Source organism: Notolepis coatsorum (assembly GCF_963971535.1).
Source record: "Notolepis coatsorum genome assembly, chromosome: 11".
Classification (NCBI taxonomy): Eukaryota; Metazoa; Chordata; class Actinopteri; order Aulopiformes; family Paralepididae; genus Notolepis; species Notolepis coatsorum.
In genome coordinates, this window is record NC_140175.1 from 41,322,840 (window position 1) to 41,340,077 (window position 17,238).

At 47.6% G+C, this 17,238-nt stretch overlaps 1 protein-coding gene across 2 annotated transcripts in view; it reads left to right on the plus strand.

Annotated features, from left to right (window-relative positions):
* The first annotated feature begins 207 nt into the window (after window positions 1-207).
* Window positions 208-17,238, plus strand: part of dqx1 (DEAQ box RNA-dependent ATPase 1) — a 60,783-nt gene continuing 43,752 nt past the window's right edge. For both annotated transcript variants that reach the window (XM_084324728.1, XM_084324729.1), the window contains exons 1-3: window positions 208-534; window positions 4,387-4,742; window positions 6,448-6,641. In XM_084324728.1, the coding sequence (XP_084180854.1) occupies window positions 4,449-4,742; window positions 6,448-6,641 (488 nt within the window). In that variant the 5' untranslated portion in view covers window positions 208-534; window positions 4,387-4,448. The remainder of the gene's footprint in view (window positions 535-4,386; window positions 4,743-6,447; window positions 6,642-17,238) is intronic.

The window sequence follows — 17,238 nt, forward strand, 5'->3', positions numbered from 1 at the left end:
ATTTGAAAATGACTACTTATATTTTAAGTCCTTTGTATAAGTTATACTGCAATAAAGTCGTATCTATTTGTCTTTATGCCTATATGCATGAATTGTTCATGCATTAAACCATGAATGCTCGTACTATTCCGTTTTATTTTTGACAGCCGACAGAGAGCAGCTCCGCCCCCTGACTGCAGACTCCACCTGCGCACGGTGGTACGACGGGCAAACATGGCGACGCTTTGACAGATGAACACCAGACAACAAGATCGTTTTTATTAATGTCAGCAGTCACGAATAAATCGGATCCTGCGAGCGATCGGTGAATAAGAGTGTATACGGTTGTCGGTCATATTGATTGTCCCCGGTTGTTCTTCTTTAGTCTGTGTTTTCTGACATGCGAGATCGAGAGTAGATATCGCATCGACTACAGCCTCCTAGGCTATATTGAGAGTACTGTACTTGACTGACAGCGGGGCACTTTCGCTGGATATCCCGCGTCTCATGAGTCGTGACTAGAATTTCTGAATATTCTAAGGAAATGTATTGGAGGTAAGATGTCGATGTGATCCCACTGTTATTTTGTGTATATCGATAGTCTAGAGCTGTGTGTGCTTTTGCTTTCATTGGTGTGTGTGTGCGTGACGTGTGTGTGTGTGTGTGTGTGTGTGTGTGTGTGACCCATCGGCTGACACTTCGCTCCAGGCAGGTCGATACTCGACTGATGGGCCACCAAAGAAGAGATCATACGGGGAAATATGAGAAAAGGCAGGACGGGTTGTTGTGAAAGGATTACAATTACAAGTGTCGTCATCCAGAGGTAGTTCCTCCTCATTACCTCAGGCAGTCAGTATCGATATCTGGTTTTGTTCTTCTGACCAGGCACTTCTCACATTCCCAAACGCTACACAATGATGCGCACCATAATATATCCAAATCCTTAATATAATAACCTAGTTGTCACTTATGAGAAACATAATAAATATATATATATATATATAATTTGCATTGTCATTCACAGCATCCTTTGTTATGTGTACAGTGAGCATCCCTGGCTGACATTAGGCTCCACCCTTTCGTGATTCTGGTTATGAGGTTTGCACACTTAATCCCCCCCCACACACACAAACATTATCCTCCAGGGATGACTGCACTAATATATCAGTGAACCTTCATGTTTGCCCACTATATTTCGTTCTGCCAATAGCCAGTTGTTACTATGGTTCCGTATCCTGCAACTTCCTTTTGTTGACACGTCGTATGCGGCCTGCACTTGACAAGGCATTTAAAACCATAGCATAGCCTATTTCCCTGCATCTGTAGAAAGCTCACAGCCACATCTGCCTGGCGAGTTTACCACATGTCAGTCAAAACACAGTGTCCTGATTCAACAGACCTACTTCACGCACAGGGCCTGATTCAACATATCTACTTCACAGCACAGAGCCTGATTCAACATATCTACTTCACAGCACAGGGCCTGATTCAACATATCTACTTCACAGCACAGAGCCTGATTCAACATATCTACTTCACAGCACATGGCCTGATTCAACATATCTACTTCACAGCACAGAGCCTGATTCAACATATCTACTTCACAGCACAGAGCCTGATTCAACATATCTACTTCACAGCACAGGGCCTGATTCAACATATCTACTTCACAGCACAGAGCCTGATTCAACATTATCTATTTCACAGCAGGGGGCCTGATTCAACATTATCTATTTCACAGCAGGGGGCCTGATTCAACATATCTACTAAACAGCACAGGGCCTGATTCAACATTATCTACTTCACAGCACAGGGCCTGATTCAACATATCTACTTCACAGCAGGGGGCCTGATTCAACATATCTACTTCACAGCACAGGGCCTGATTCAACATATCTACTTCACAGCACAGAGCCTGATTCAACATATCTACTTCACAGCACATGGCCTGATTCAACATATCTACTTCACAGCACAGAGCCTGATTCAACATATCTACTTCACAGCACAGAGCCTGATTCAACATATCTACTTCACAGCACAGGGCCTGATTCAACATATCTACTTCACAGCAGGGGGCCTGATTCAACATTATCTATTTCACAGCAGGGGGCCTGATTCAACATATCTACTAAACAGCACAGGGCCTGATTCAACATTATCTACTTCACAGCACAGGGCCTGATTCAACATATCTACTTCACAGCAGGGGGCCTGATTCAACATATCTACTTCACAGCACAGGGCCTGATTCAACATATCTACTTCACAGCACAGAGCCTGATTCAACATATCTACTTCACAGCACATGGCCTGATTCAACATATCTACTTCACAGCACAGAGCCTGATTCAACATATCTACTTCACAGCACAGAGCCTGATTCAACATATCTACTTCACAGCACAGGGCCTGATTCAACATATCTACTTCACAGCACAGAGCCTGATTCAACATTATCTATTTCACAGCAGGGGGCCTGATTCAACATTATCTATTTCACAGCAGGGGGCCTGATTCAACATATCTACTAAACAGCACAGGGCCTGATTCAACATTATCTACTTCACAGCACAGGGCCTGATTCAACATATCTACTTCACAGCAGGGGGCCTGATTCAACATATCTACTTCACAGCACAGGGCCTGATTCAACATATCTACTTCACAGCACAGAGCCTGATTCAACATATCTACTTCACAGCACATGGCCTGATTCAACATATCTACTTCACAGCACAGAGCCTGATTCAACATATCTACTTCACAGCACATGGCCTGATTCAACATATCTACTTCACAGCACAGAGCCCGATTCAACATATCTACTTCACAGCACAGAGCCTGATTCAACATATCTACTTCACAGCACAGAGCCCGATTCAACATATCTACTTCACAGCACAGGGCCTGATTCAACATATCTACTTCACAGCACAGAGCCTGATTCAACATTATCTATTTCACAGCAGGGGGCCTGATTCAACATTATCTATTTCACAGCAGGGGGCCTGATTCAACATATCTACTAAACAGCACAGGGCCTGATTCAACATTATCTATTTCACAGCAGGGGGCCTGATTCAACATATCTACTAAACAGCACAGGGCCTGATTCAACATTATCTACTTCACAGCACAGGGCCTGATTCAACATATCTACTTCACAGCAGGGGGCCTGATTCAACATATCTACTTCACAGCACAGGGCCTGATTCAACATATCTACTTCACAGCACAGGGCCTGATTCAACATATCTACTTCACAGCACAGGGCCTGATTCAACATATCTACTTCACAGCACATGGCCTGATTCAACATATCTACTTCACAGCACAGGGCCTGATTCAACAGACCTACTTCACAGCACAGGGCCTGATTCGACAGACCTACTTCACAGCACAGGCATCTTGGAAGATCTCCTCATGTTTGTGGAGTAGGCCTAGGCCATGACTTACTATTAACATTCACCTTCTGAAACTTCTGTCTTGATAAAGGGAGAAAGACTGTCAGTGTTTCACAGTCGGAGTGTGACTTTGTATTATGGACTCACTCATCTATGCCTAGCCTTATGTTTGCATATCACTAGTACTGATAGCTTTAAGATAGCATGTGCCTCAGCACACACACATGTTGTCTTTGGGTGTGTGAATGTGTGCTCCTGCACACTCACGCTGTTTTTAGTGTCCGTGTTCGTTTGTATTTAGCGCCACGTGACTTATTTAGTCTGTCTGGGATTTTGTGCATTGTGCGTTGTGTTTTGAGTGGTCTTGCAGGCATGCATTGCCCACCGGGTGAACGCAGACATTCCGGGGGTGGGTGGAATAGCACAGGCCTGCAGCTGCCTGCTAGGCACAGCTAGCTACTTTAGCTCTACAGCTATGCCTACTGCCTGACTGTAACATCAGCTATGCAGCTACACTCCCAACTGTCACTGAGGACTAATCAGGACTAAATTCAGCCCTCGTACAAGTGGTGCATTATTTAATTTTGACTCATGCCCTATTTCCTCTGTTACATTTGAAGTCAATATTTAATAGGGTAATTGTACCCGGCTGTATTTTGAACTACTGTTGCTGAATAGGCTCAGTACATTTCCTAGGACTATAGCCTAGCATCCCCTTCCCTTGACCAGAATTAGGCCTATGGTTCAACACTTGAAAGGTGCCTAATTATTGTTATTGTTTGGTAGTGTAGACGGGCAAATCCAAGCAACATGCAACAAAGAGAAACATGGGGTCAAAGGTGAATACAAGCGTTTCAAGCCAGCAAGATGTTCCTATGTGATTGAAGTTACAGCGCTGAGCCAACTCCTTGTTGCCCTGTAAATTCCACCTCTTTTCTCTCTCACCCCCCCCCCCCCCCCGTCAGATCCTTTAATCTCTCCCCCCTCTCCTTCTCCCCAGGTAATCCCAAACCCCTGTGTGAACCGCCCCCTCCCCCTCCCTCCATCTCTGTATCCCCGGTGATGACGTCATCTTCCTCCCCCTCTCCCGGGTCCCAACTCCTGGACTCCCTCTCCGTCTCCTCCCTCCTCTCCGGGGACCTGGAGGATGACAGCGATGGAGGGGAGGACGGAGGGCTGGGAGATCTGGAGGTGAACCCGTACGACGGGCTGCCGTACTCCTCGCGCTACTACTCCATGCTGGAGGAGAGACGGCGGCTGCCGGTCTGGAGGCTGAAGTACAGTCTGCTGGAGCACCTGGAGAACCACAGCATGTTACTGCTCAGTACACCCAGCGGAACCGGCAAGAGCACCCAGGTAGCAAGGGATGAACAGGGACTTAGGCACACACCACATTTTTTATTTTAAAGTTCAAATTAAGGGCATTTTAAAGAATGAGATGGGAGAATGTCGATGCTTCACTGCATAATGTGGTGTTATATTTATATTTATTAACTTGACCTTCTCTCCCCATCAACCTCCTGCAAAGCCTCACCTTCCCTCCTCTTTCTACCTTTTTTACCCCACCCTCCAATCTCCCCCAATCCCATTCAATCTTGTTTGCTGCAGCTCAAATGTATCCCCTTTGCCCCACTTTTCCTTTTATGTCTCTGTCTGTGTTTGTGTATTGTATCAATTTGTATGTTTGTTTTTATTTTGCTGACATTTTGGCCAGGTCTTGCTCGAAAAAGAGATCATTGATCTCAGGTGACTACCTGGTGAAATAAAGGTAAAATAATTATGGGAAATGCACTTTACCATCTTCTCCAGAGTATGACAAGAAGAGAGATACCAGTTTCCTCTCTGCGCGTTCAATAGAAATCTATCCGGCTTCAAGCTAGCCTAGCTCAACACAAATGAATGGAAGCGCGGATATGGACCACTAGCCTAGCTTCAAACTCCGGGAGAGGTGTTTGTGGCCAACAGCTAGGCTAGCTGGTCTGTATCCACTTCCATTAATTTGTGCTAAACTAGGCTAGCTTGCAGCCGGATAGCTTTCTACTGAACGCACAGAGAGGAAATTGGTATCTATCTTCTTGTCTGACTCTGGAGAAGATGGTAAAGTGCATTTCCCATAATTATTTTACCTTTATTTTACCAGGTAGTCACTTGAGATCAATGATCTCTTTTTTGAGCAAGACCTGGCCAAAATGGCAGCAAAACAAAAACAAACATACAATACATTTTCCCATAATGTTGGCGTGTTCCTTTAAACGTTACATTGTATTGTATGTATTAGGAAAGCACGGATACTGACTAAAAAACTAGCTAAAACAGTGTAATGTTTTTTCCCCCAATACTAAAATTCATAATGAAGACTGTATCATGTTAGAAATAAAAGGCAAAGATTTAGATCCTTAGATTTATATTGTGTTTGTCCCATGATCCCGAAACAAATGGTCTGTAGTGTTTATAGTAAAAGTAATCGATCAGATGTTTACTCAGCGTTCAAGTTTAGGAGAATTGGTACAGTAAGAGGGAGCGAAATAGTGGTATTGATGCTTCCCTGATATGATACTCTTAACCTGAGTGAACAGAAAAGTTCAGTGTCTTAGATTTCCATAATATTGCCAGCAACTTAGTAAAAATCAAGGACAGGGCTCTATGCTGACATTGTTTCCAAGGAATACATGTGATTTTCTTTTCTTTTTTGAGCATGTGCTACTAAAATCGTAGCACAGTAGAGCCCTGAAGGGAAAACGGTACAGAGCTGAGAACTAGAGGGGAGATATTTTTAAATCTGCACTGACCTACATGTGTCTGTTGGCAAACTGAGCAGAGTTTGAGTTCAACAGCTCAACGTGTCAACGATAATCACCTTCTCTTGCTTTGTTTCCCTCCTTTACAATCATGTTCTCTCTCTCTTTCTGTTTTCCATCCCTCCTTTCTCTCCTTCCTTCATTGCTTTCTTCCTTCCTCCCTTTATTCCTCTCTCTCACTCACGTCTCTCTCTCCGTTATTCACTTCTCTCTTTTCTTCACTCTTCTCTTCTACCGTTCCCTTGCTTGTCTCCCTCCTCCAGGTGCCCCAGTGGTGTGTGGAGTATGCTCTGTCTCATGAGTTCTCTCAGGGCCTGGTGTGCTGCTCTCAGCCCTGCTCAGTGGCAGCAGGTAGCCTGGCCCTCCGGGTGGCTGATGAGATGGACCTGAGCCTGGGGCTGGAGGTGGGCTACCGGGTGCCACACGACGACGGCTGTACACCCGACACGCTGCTCAGGTTAGGAGGGACTGGTGGTGGGCCTTATTTAGCAATATTTCTATATATGTAAAAGAAATTTAACAAATACTCTGTCGCAGTTAGCAATTGCAAATAGAGATGTTCCGATACCATTTTTTCCTTCCCGATCCGATTCCGATACCCAAGCTTTTCACCTGCCAGCACAGACTCTCATTTGGCGAGGTGTAACATGTCACGTGTGGGAGGCTCACACTACCCCCGCCATTTTCCTGTCTCTGCTGTGCAGGCGTCCCCCAACCGACCTGTAGGAGTCGCTGTCCACAACGTCCAGATGACCACCCATCGACTTCCACCCGCTAACTCTGCCAATTGTGTTAGTATGACGGCCGGCCTAAGCCGGAGGCAACGCCTGTTGAGTTATAATCATGAGATCTTAGGTTTGTTATAACCAAGAGACAATATGACACAGACGATAGCTTTCGAGTCCGTCCATCCTTTATTTGACTCCCCCCCCCCCCGTCCGTCCGTCCGTCACACATCAAGGTTCCTACCGCACAAAGGTTCCTATACTGAGCTTAGGATAAATAACTTTCCCTGAACTTATAACATGACAGTCTCAACAATCAACAATAGTAGCTAAATATAACTAACTAATAATAATTTCCGCTTCTTCTGTATAAAGTTATTTGCAATTATACAACACATTAGAATGGTAACTTAACTTCTTTCTTAGAGAAGGGTGGGGTAGACTGCCCAGCCCTTCTGCAGAGTGTGGGGATTATTCTGCCCCATTTCTCAGTCTGTTATTTTTTTCCCTTTTTATTATTATTATTAGGGACTTAACTACGTGTGCACACAAAGTCCTTTAGGTGCCCTGGAGGCCCCCTCACTCTAGGTGGGTATCGTCTCTCAGTCATTAAGCTCTGTGGCTGCTGCTGCTGTTGGTTTTGAGTAACCTTAGCGACATGTGTCTCCACTACATCTGTTTCACGGTTCACCCATGGTGTCGTCTCAGGTAAGTTGGTTTCAGTATCTGGAGCCACCAGGGTTGGGGAGAGGTGAGACCAGTTTTCTCCGTAGGGTACCTCCTCCGGGTGTCTCCACAAGGTAAGACCTGGGGCCTGCCGTAGACACCACTGTGCCTCGCTCCTTAGTGTCTCTGATCCACACATGTTCACCCGGTTGGATGAGGGGCAACTGATGTGTTCTGTGTCTTCGATCGTAGTTCAGTCGCTGTTTTTGTCTGTAAACTTGTTCTGTCTTTCTTAGTTTCTCTGTTTCGGCACATCTTGGTTTTAGTTGCGATGGGATGACAGGAACAAGAGTTCTGATTTTTCTTCCCATGAGAAGCTCCGTGGGACTGAATCCGTTTGCGAGTGGGGCGTTGCGGTAGGCCATTAGAGCAAGGTAGGGATCACTTGACTTTTTGATCAGACTTTTTATAGTTCTCACTGCGCGCTCTGCCTCCCCATTGCTCTGTGGAAAGCGAGGACTGGACGTCACATGGCTGAAACACCAGTCCTGTGAGAACTTGCGGAAACACTCTGATACAAACTGTGGGCCATTGTCCATGCGGACCTCCTCTGGGATCCCATGACGAGCAAATATTGACTTGAAATGCTGGATCATTGCCTCTGATGTTGTGGATGTCAGTTTGGCGACTTCCACATATCTGGAATAATAGTCAACGATGACTAGGTAGTGTTGGTTGTTGTTTTGAAACAGATCTGCTCCGACAGTGGACCATGGTCTTGTTGGGAATTCTGTTGACATCATCGGTTCTCTTTTGTTCACCCTCTCACGTGCACATGTGTCACAGTTCTCTACCATCTTTTGCAATTCCTTGCTAAGGCCTGGCCACCATACTGACTTTTTAGCCCTCCCTACATTTTGTTATCCCGAGATGTCCTTCGTGCAGCTTTTCCAGTATGTCAGCTCGGAGTGCTGCTGGGATGACTATTCTCTCCCCCTTTAGCATCAGTCCATTTTGCACCGTGAACTCTCCTGAGAGTGGCAGGTAGGGCTGAATCACGCGTTCTATGGAGAACGTATCTGGCCATCCTTCCACATAGTACCTCTTAAGCTGGCATACTATGGGGTCATTGTCTTGGTGTGTTTGGATCTCTCTGAGCCTTTTCTCTGTAGCGGGCAGGCTTGTCATGATGGAGTCGACATACAGGTTTATTTCTTCCTCTTGTAGCCTGTCTGCTGTGATGCTTACAGGAGCTCTGGAGAGCATGTCTGCTGTTGCGATGTTTTTGCCCGCCACATGGTGTAGGAGAACCTCATCAGTCTCATCCTAAGACGTTGTATGCGTGGAAGTTGGTCTAGGGTCTTCGAGCCTAGCAGAGGGACCAGAGGTTTGTGGTCTGTCTCAATGTGGAAGTCTTTCCCAATGAGGAATTCAGCAAACTTCTCACAGGCCCATGTGGAGGCCTGTGAGATCTCTGTTCAGTGTTGGTGAGGGCTCGCGAAGCATACGCCACCGGTTTCCATGATTGTTCAGCTTGCCTCTGGAGAAGGACTGCACCCAGCCCATATGACGAGGCATCAGCGGAGACCAAGGTTTCTGCGTTTGGGTCATACAGTGTCAATCCAGGGGGTGTAGTCAGTTTTTTTTTTATATTAACGAAGGCCTCCTGCTGTGGGGGCCCCCATGCCCACATGTTTGACCTCTTTAGCAGATCTCTGAGTGGAAGGGTCTTCTCTGCCAGGTGAGGCAGACTCTTTCCAAGATGATTTACCATCCCCAGAAATCCTCTCACTTCTCTGACGTTCCTCGGTTCTTTCATGGCTTTCACTGCGTACACTTTGTCTGGGTCTGCGCTCACCTCTGACCCCTCGATGACCTGTCCCAGGTACTTGATTTTGCTCTTGGAGAACTCACATTTTCCAGCATTGAGCGTGACATCTGCCTCCCGAAGTTGTGTCAGTGCTGTGCGTAACCTCTCATCATGCTGTTGTTGTGTGGCTCCCCAGATGAGCACATCATCCATCTGACGCACAACGCCTTCCAGACCCTCTAGGATTTGTGTCATGCGCTTCTAAAAGTGCTCTGGTACAGACGATATTCCAAAGCACATGCGGTTATAGCGATACCGTCCAAATGGTGTCATGAAGGTGGTTAATAGCGATGACTCATTTGACAGTGGAATCTGCCAGAAGCCTGAGTTTGCATCCAGCTTAGAGAACACTCTGGCTCCGGCGAGCTGTCCCAGTGTGTGTTCAACTGAGGGAAGTGGATGCCTCTCCCTTTTGACAGATTTGTTCAGTTCAGTGAGGTGTGTGCATATTCTCACCTTTCCCGTCTGCTTGGGAACCACCACCATTGGTGCACACCAGTCCGTTGGCTGTTCCACCTTTGAAATTACTCCCTGTTGCTTCATGTGTTTTTAGTTCTTCCTTTACTTTTGGTAGGAGGGGGAGGGATATCCGCCTAGGAGTGGAGACAGAAAAGCGCTTAGCCCCTGGCTTTAATACAATATTGTATTCTTCCTGCATCTTCCCCAGACCATTGAAGAGCTTTAGGAATTCCTGTTTCACATCTTCTTTTGAGACTAAAGCTAGGCTGATGGCATCCAGCCTTGCCACCAAGTGCAGTGCTATGGCAGCTGACCGGCCTAGCAACGTTTTGTGATCCTCTCACCTTTCTTGAGTGTGGCTGTGAATTTCCCCTTTACATTCAGTGGCCTTCCTCCTGGCCCCTTTAAAGGCTTTGTTGATCTCCCCATTTTACTGAGCTGATCCTGACTACACATGGTCTCTGGCACTGCTGTTACATCCGCACCTGTGTCTATCTTCCACACAATGTTGCAGTGGTCCATTTTTACTTCCGTCATCCATGGACCTTCATCTGAATCGACAGTCAGTGAGCCAAGGAATGAAGCCTCTTCATCCACATCGTAGTCATCCCCCTCATAGTCATCCCTGTCATCTGTCAATATGGCTATGTGCCCCTCAGTGCTCCTTCTAGCTCTGCACACTCTGGCATAGTGTCCCTGTTTCTTACAGTGGTTACACAGTGCTTCCCTAGCCGGGCATTTCTGTCGGCTGTGGCCTTCCGTGTCGCCACACCATATACACTGTCTGCTTAAAATTCACTTTCTGTGCTATTCTCTTACCTGACTGGAATGACTGTGGCTTGGCTTGTGTGTATTTAGCTCTGCCCCGCTGCTGGGCCTGCATACTATCAAGCTGTGTATTTGTAAAGTCCTCTTTAAAGTTTCTCTTGAGAGCTTCTTGTTGTTTCTTTACCTGCTCACTCTGTCTAGCCTTGGTTACAGTTTTTACAAGTGTTAGGTCAGGGTCCATTTGCAACTGTTCTGAAAGTCTTGAATCCCTCAGCCCAACCACGAGTCTGTCTCTCACCATTTCATCATGCAGTGTCCCATATCCACAATGTTCGGCCAGGCAATGCAGTGCAGTAATAAAATTATCTGTTGACTCCCCCGGCTCCTGCTGCCGCTGGTTAAACTTGGCCCTCTCGAAAATGACATTTCTGCGTGCTATGAAGTGAGCATCCAAACTGTCTTTGACCGTCTCATACTCAGCCTGTTCTCCGTCGCTCAGATGCAGAGAAGTCAGAATATCTTCAGCTGCTTCTCCCATAGTGTAGATTAATGCATTCACTTGGTTTTCGTCTGCTTGGGTTTCTAATCCAGACGCCATCCGAAATCGTTAGAATCTTTTTATCCATTTTGTCCAGTCTTCTGTCTTGAAGGTGAATTTCTCTGGCGGGGGAACTTGAAACTGACTCATACTTTCGCTTTCGCGCCGTTAGCGCTAGCTACCCTGCTGTCTCTAAACTCAAACTAGTACTAACGTTACTGTAGCAGCCTACTCTAAAGTCTATACTACTTAACGCTATATCTAATGTTCATCTCCACATCTGACACCATGTTGAGTTATAATCATGAGATCTTAGGTTTGTTATAATCAAGAGACGATATGACACAGGCGATAGCTTTCGAGTCCGTCCATCCTTTATTTGACTCCCCCCCCCATCACACATCAAGGTTCCTACCGCACAAAGGTTCCTATACAAATATAACCCAATACCGAGTCGAACCCGGTGTCTCTTGCGTTGGTGACAAGCTCAATGTCCGCTGTGCCACCCAGCCGCCGATTAAAAACATGTTTGTTTTATAATGCTCACTCTCAGCAGGAGGATACCGCACGTGTTGTTGATAAATTACGTCATTATGGGATCGGAGCATAGATTTCACATGTAGTTGCCGATACCGATACCAGCATTTTAGGCTGTATCGGAGGCATTTCCGATACTGTTATCGGTATCGGAACAACTCTAATTGCAAACCTGCCAACTGTTTCCAAGGACTGATTATAATCTCATTTGAGTGGAAATGATTTTGATAGTAAAAGTTTAAAAAGCTCAGCGAGGGCGCCCCAGTGGCGAACCACATAGCGCGTTCAGCCGCGACACGGCCGACCTGGGTTCGACTCCCGAACCCGTCGTTATTTGCCGAATGTCTTCCCCCCACTCTGTCTCGCATTCCTCCTCTGTCTCTCTCTACTGGACTGCCCAGTAGCAATAAAGCAATAAAACGCCAAAAAAAAAATCTTAAAAAAAGAAAAAAGCTCAGCGAATACATTTGTGTATTTTGCTTGAAAATATAGGCCCATTGATGTGCTTTGAGTATTCTTGCAATATGAATTGTGATAAAAACAATTTCTACATAGTTTGTTTTTCAGCACTTGGAAACTAAATCCAAAAAGGGGGGAGGGGGGTGCTATTTGTTATTTCCTCAGTTTGGTTAAAATGAAGGATTTTCTCCCACATGCAACTCAACTTGTAGGCCTGGGATTCTGCACAGCATCAGAAAGCCTATTTAAGGAAGCTGTCTAAAATACATTTCCATCCTAATGAAAGTGTACAGCCTCTTGTGGAAAATTCGAAATCACAATAGCCAATATAGAGGTGATTTTATTTGATGAATTGTGCTGCCCTCACGGATGCATACGAGCTAAACACAACCACACTGACACACACACTGGCAACACAACCACACTGACACACACACTGGCAACACAACCACACTGACACACACACTGGCAACTAGGGCTGTCCCCAACTAAGGATTTGGATAGTCGACTTTGATTGGCCGAAATGAGCCGATTATTACCGGTAGTCAACTATGAAAAGAAATATTGAAAAAAAAGTATAGTTTTTCTTTTTAAATAATTTTTTTTATCATTCCATTTGGGCTGTGGGGGTGCTTAATGTCTGAAGGAGTCGACGGAAGGCTTTTTGTCCTCTGCAAAAGCATGCAATTGGTCCACTGATGGATACATCTTGATATTTGTCTAGTCTAGTCGTGTGTTCATTAGATGGGTGAAATCCTCTTTCAGTGCCTCTATGCCTGTTTTCTTAGGCAGTTAGCCTCTGGTATGTGTGCCATTAGCGTTAGCCACGCTTCTAGGCCTCTTTTCTTTTGGAAAGAATGATAAAAAATATATAAAAAAATTATAATACTTATTATTTAATTTTTTTGCATTCGATCGATTATTTGACTAATAGCGGTCAGCCCTACTGGCAACACAACCACACAGACACACACACAGGCAACACAACCACACACACACACACGCCCTTCTTGGTATTACAGTGTCAATAAGGCTTATAGTATACAACCTTTGCCTCTTCCTAACTGGTCATAACTTGTACAGTAGAACAGATAGTGTCGTGGGACTTTCCACCCGTCGTCTTTCTCAGCTCAGTCTCCATTCTTCACTGTTCGCTGTGTGGTTGAAGTTGGCCATAAAAGTGTTACTGCAGGGTAATTTAACTGAAAGACAGTTTGTCTTTATCTCTTTCTCTGCCTCTTTTCCTTTATTATGGGGGGCGACAGTGGCTCAGGAGGTGAAGCGGTCGTCTGGTAATCTGAAGATTCCCGGTTAGATTCCCACTCCTTCCGGCAGCGTGTCAAAGTGTCCTTGAGCAAGACACCTAACCCTTAACTGCTCCCGATGAGCAGGTTGGCACCTTGCATGGTTGCCTCCGCCGTCGGTGTGTGAATGTGTGAGTGAATGGGTGGTATGTGAGGTATACGTTTTAAAGCGCTTTGAATAAAAGCGCTATATGAATACAATGTGGGAACGCAATAAAGGATGAAACGGGAGACGGTAGTCGAGTCTTTCCTTTTACTTCCCAACATAAATTATATACATCCAACAGAGTGCAGAGACATTAACGTTACTCCTCCAAAGTGACAGCAGCCAGCTGACAGCTGACAGCTGACAGCTGACATATGTAAGTTACAAAATACACACCTCGTTCCCAGAATCCCAAGTCTTAAAGGAGCCCTCACTCCGCTCCTAAAGTCCAGTGAATGTCTGCACCAATTGTGCGTGATAAGTGAGTCACCACACAGGCCCCCCCAGAATTCACCATAACCCCCCAAAAGATCATCCACAATCAATGAGGCGGGGGGCGGATCAGGCGCCCGAAACGACTCCGTATCACCCGTGCAGGGGTAGAGGATGGGGATTGGGGCGTGTGGGGGGGATTCAAGAGATATGAGGTGACGAGAGGGAAAAGCAGTTGGCAGGGGCCGGGCAGGGGGTCGTCCACGCCACGGGGGCCGGGCCAGTTCAACTGGCCTGTCTAGGTCCAAATGGGCAGGCTTGAGCCGGTCGACCAATACCCGCTCTGACCTTCCTCCATGAAGTTCTTAGGCCCTGCCTCCAGGACGCGAAAAGGGCCGTCGTAAGGGGGCTGCAGAGGGGTACGGTGGCTGTCATGGCGAATGAAGACATACCTGGCTGACTGCAGATCCCTAGGCATATAGGACTGTGGGAGGCAGTGCTGGGAAGTTGGGACTGGGGTGAAGGCACCGGCGCCATCCCTGCGCACAGTCCGAGATGAGGTAACCGACCAGGGAGCCTCAGCATCCGGGAGGAACTCCCCCGGGACTCGCAGCGGCTGTCCGTACACCAGCTCAGCAGCCGAGGCCTGCAGGTCTTCTTTGGGGCGGAGCGCAGGCCAAGCATGACCCAGGGAAGCCACTCGACCCAGTTGCCGTCCGTAAGGCCGGCCCGCAGAGCAGCCTTCATAGATTGGTGAAACCGTTTGCACAAGCCGTTGTCCTGTGGGTTGTAGGCTGTGTTGCGGTGGAGCTTCACTCTCAGGCCCTCGGCGACTGCAGTCCAGAGCCTGGACGTAAACTGTGGGCCCCGGTCGGATGTGGGGTCAGACGGTGTGCCAAAACGGGCTACCCAGGACCCAATGAATGCCCGGGCCACCTCGGCGGATGTGGTCGATGCCAGCGGGACCACCTCCGGCCACCTAGTGGTTCTGTCCACAATGGTGAGGAGGTGAGTGAACCCGTGGGAAGGGGGCAGGGGACCCACCAGGTCCACATTGACATGGTCAAAACGCCTCGCCAATTTTGTTTGCCATTGCTATGTCTATACATTGTTCGAATGCATTTATTTCTATTAGACCAGTGGTGCCCAACCAGTCGGCCGTGGTCGACCAGTAGATCAATGACATTCAATATAATCTATGCGAGCAATGTTACTAGTAAAAGGCTAAGCTAACTAGCGTTAGCCGTTAGCTTAGCGTTATCGTTAACCCTGCAAAGCGCTCAAAAGCGGACTCTACAACAGAGTTCCATTCGTGAGAAAAGGGGGGTGGGTTATATTGACGAGGCTTGACAACAGAGGTTCAAATATAACTTCATATTTATTGGTTATTTGTTTCTTTTATATCAGCATCCAGTCTCCAGTCTCCGTGTTAACACTTCCTGTGTTTACATTTCGAGCGTGACATCATCGACTACGGCAAGCTTACAAGCTCAAAACGCAAACCGTAAACAAAACCCAGAGCGCACCAAGACTGAAGTGTGTACACAAACTAGAGGGGGGAGAGGGGGGGGGGGGAGTTCGGCACGGAACTCGGAATGAGGACGGCACGGAGCTGATTCGACCCCGATGTTGAGTGAGAAAGCCCCCTCAGTTGACACCTTCACCCCCGGGTGCGACAGGCCATGGATGGCTTCGAATACCTGCCGCCGCCAGCCAGCGGGAACCATCGGACGGTACTGACCGGTGGAGATGTCGCAGAGGAGCGTGGTGTTGGTGATAACTAACTGCACATCCTCTAACCTTAGCCCAGTGTCGGCTGTTCGGTAGGCCTGCATGTCCTTGTCAGTGGCCTGGTCGGCAGCCATGGCAGCGTAGTCCAGTCCCAAGTGGACGGCCCCCACCACCGTCCGGGAGAGGCAGTCAGCGACGTAGTTGTCCATGCCTGCGACATGCCGTACAGTATGTCCGTGGTAAACTCGGAGATGGCGGAGAGTTGGCGCTGCTGGCGCCCTGACCACGGCTTGTGGCCTTGGCCATGGCGAAGGTGAGTGGCTTGTGGTCCACAAAGGCAATAAAACGTCGGCCCTCCAGCAGGAATCTGAAGTGCCTGATGGCCAGGAAGAGGTCTAGGAGCTCCGGGTCAAAGGTGCTGTACTTTCTTTCATTGTCCCGCAGCTGGCGACTGAAGAAAGCAAGCGGTTGCCAGGCCCCGCTCACCCACTGTTCGTACACTGCCCCCACTGCGTAGTCTGAGGCATCAGTTGTGAGGGCGATAGGGGCAGTAGGAAATGGGTGTGCCAGTAATGCGGCATTGGCCAGTGCAGTTTTAGCGACCAAAAAAGCGTCGCCGGTACACGGGGACCAGTCCACCTCGGCCTTGGGGGCCTTACCATGCAGAGCCTCATACAAGGGGCGCATGAGGTGAGCGGCACGGGGAATGAACCTGTTGTAGAAGTTCACCATGCCTAGGAACTCCTGCAGGGACTTCACAGTGCGGGGGCGTGGAAAGCTGGCAACGGCGTCCACCCTGGCAGGGAGCGGAACGGCTCCCTCTGCTGAGACCCTGTGTTATGGTTTGTCAACAACCCCAATAGCACGGCACAGACGGGTAGTTCAGAGTTAGCCAAAAACCAGGGCGTATTTATTTACAAAACAGAAATGAGCGAAAACAACTAAAGCACAAAGGGAGAATGTTCTTGGCAGAGTTGTCTGCGGCTGGCTCTGCAGCTCGTCTTCAGAGCAGAGACGGCACTGTGGCGTTGCGCCTCTGACTCTGCGGCTCTGCAGCTACTTGACGATCCACTCGGGAAACGGAGAGAGAGATAATGTCAACAAGACGAGCAAACGGAATACAATGCAGTCCAGAATTGTTTAGCTGAGTCAGTAACAACAACAAGCGGCTCCTCTTCAGTGTTACCCAAACACACAAAAAACAGAAAGGTCCCGAGTCCAAGAAAATGCGAGAAAAACAGAGTATCCAAAAAAAGTACGTTCCAAAACTCACCAAGGCGCAATTGCGCAAAGCGGTCTACGAGGCAGAGATCCAACGGATGGCAGAGCAAAGCAACAGCTGCGACTTCCATAGACGTCCTGGAGAGAAACAGACAAGGTACAACACGGGAGGAAACAAGCAGCAGCCAGTGGTAATCCAAAACGACCCGACACAGAACGTTAGGAACACCAGAGTATATAAGGGCTCCACCGAGCTGATTAGAACTCACTTCAGGTGCGGGAAGGTAATTGGTACCTTGAAGCGTGCGGAATCGGACCAATCCTCACACCCTGTGCCAGAGGAAATCGATAGACGACC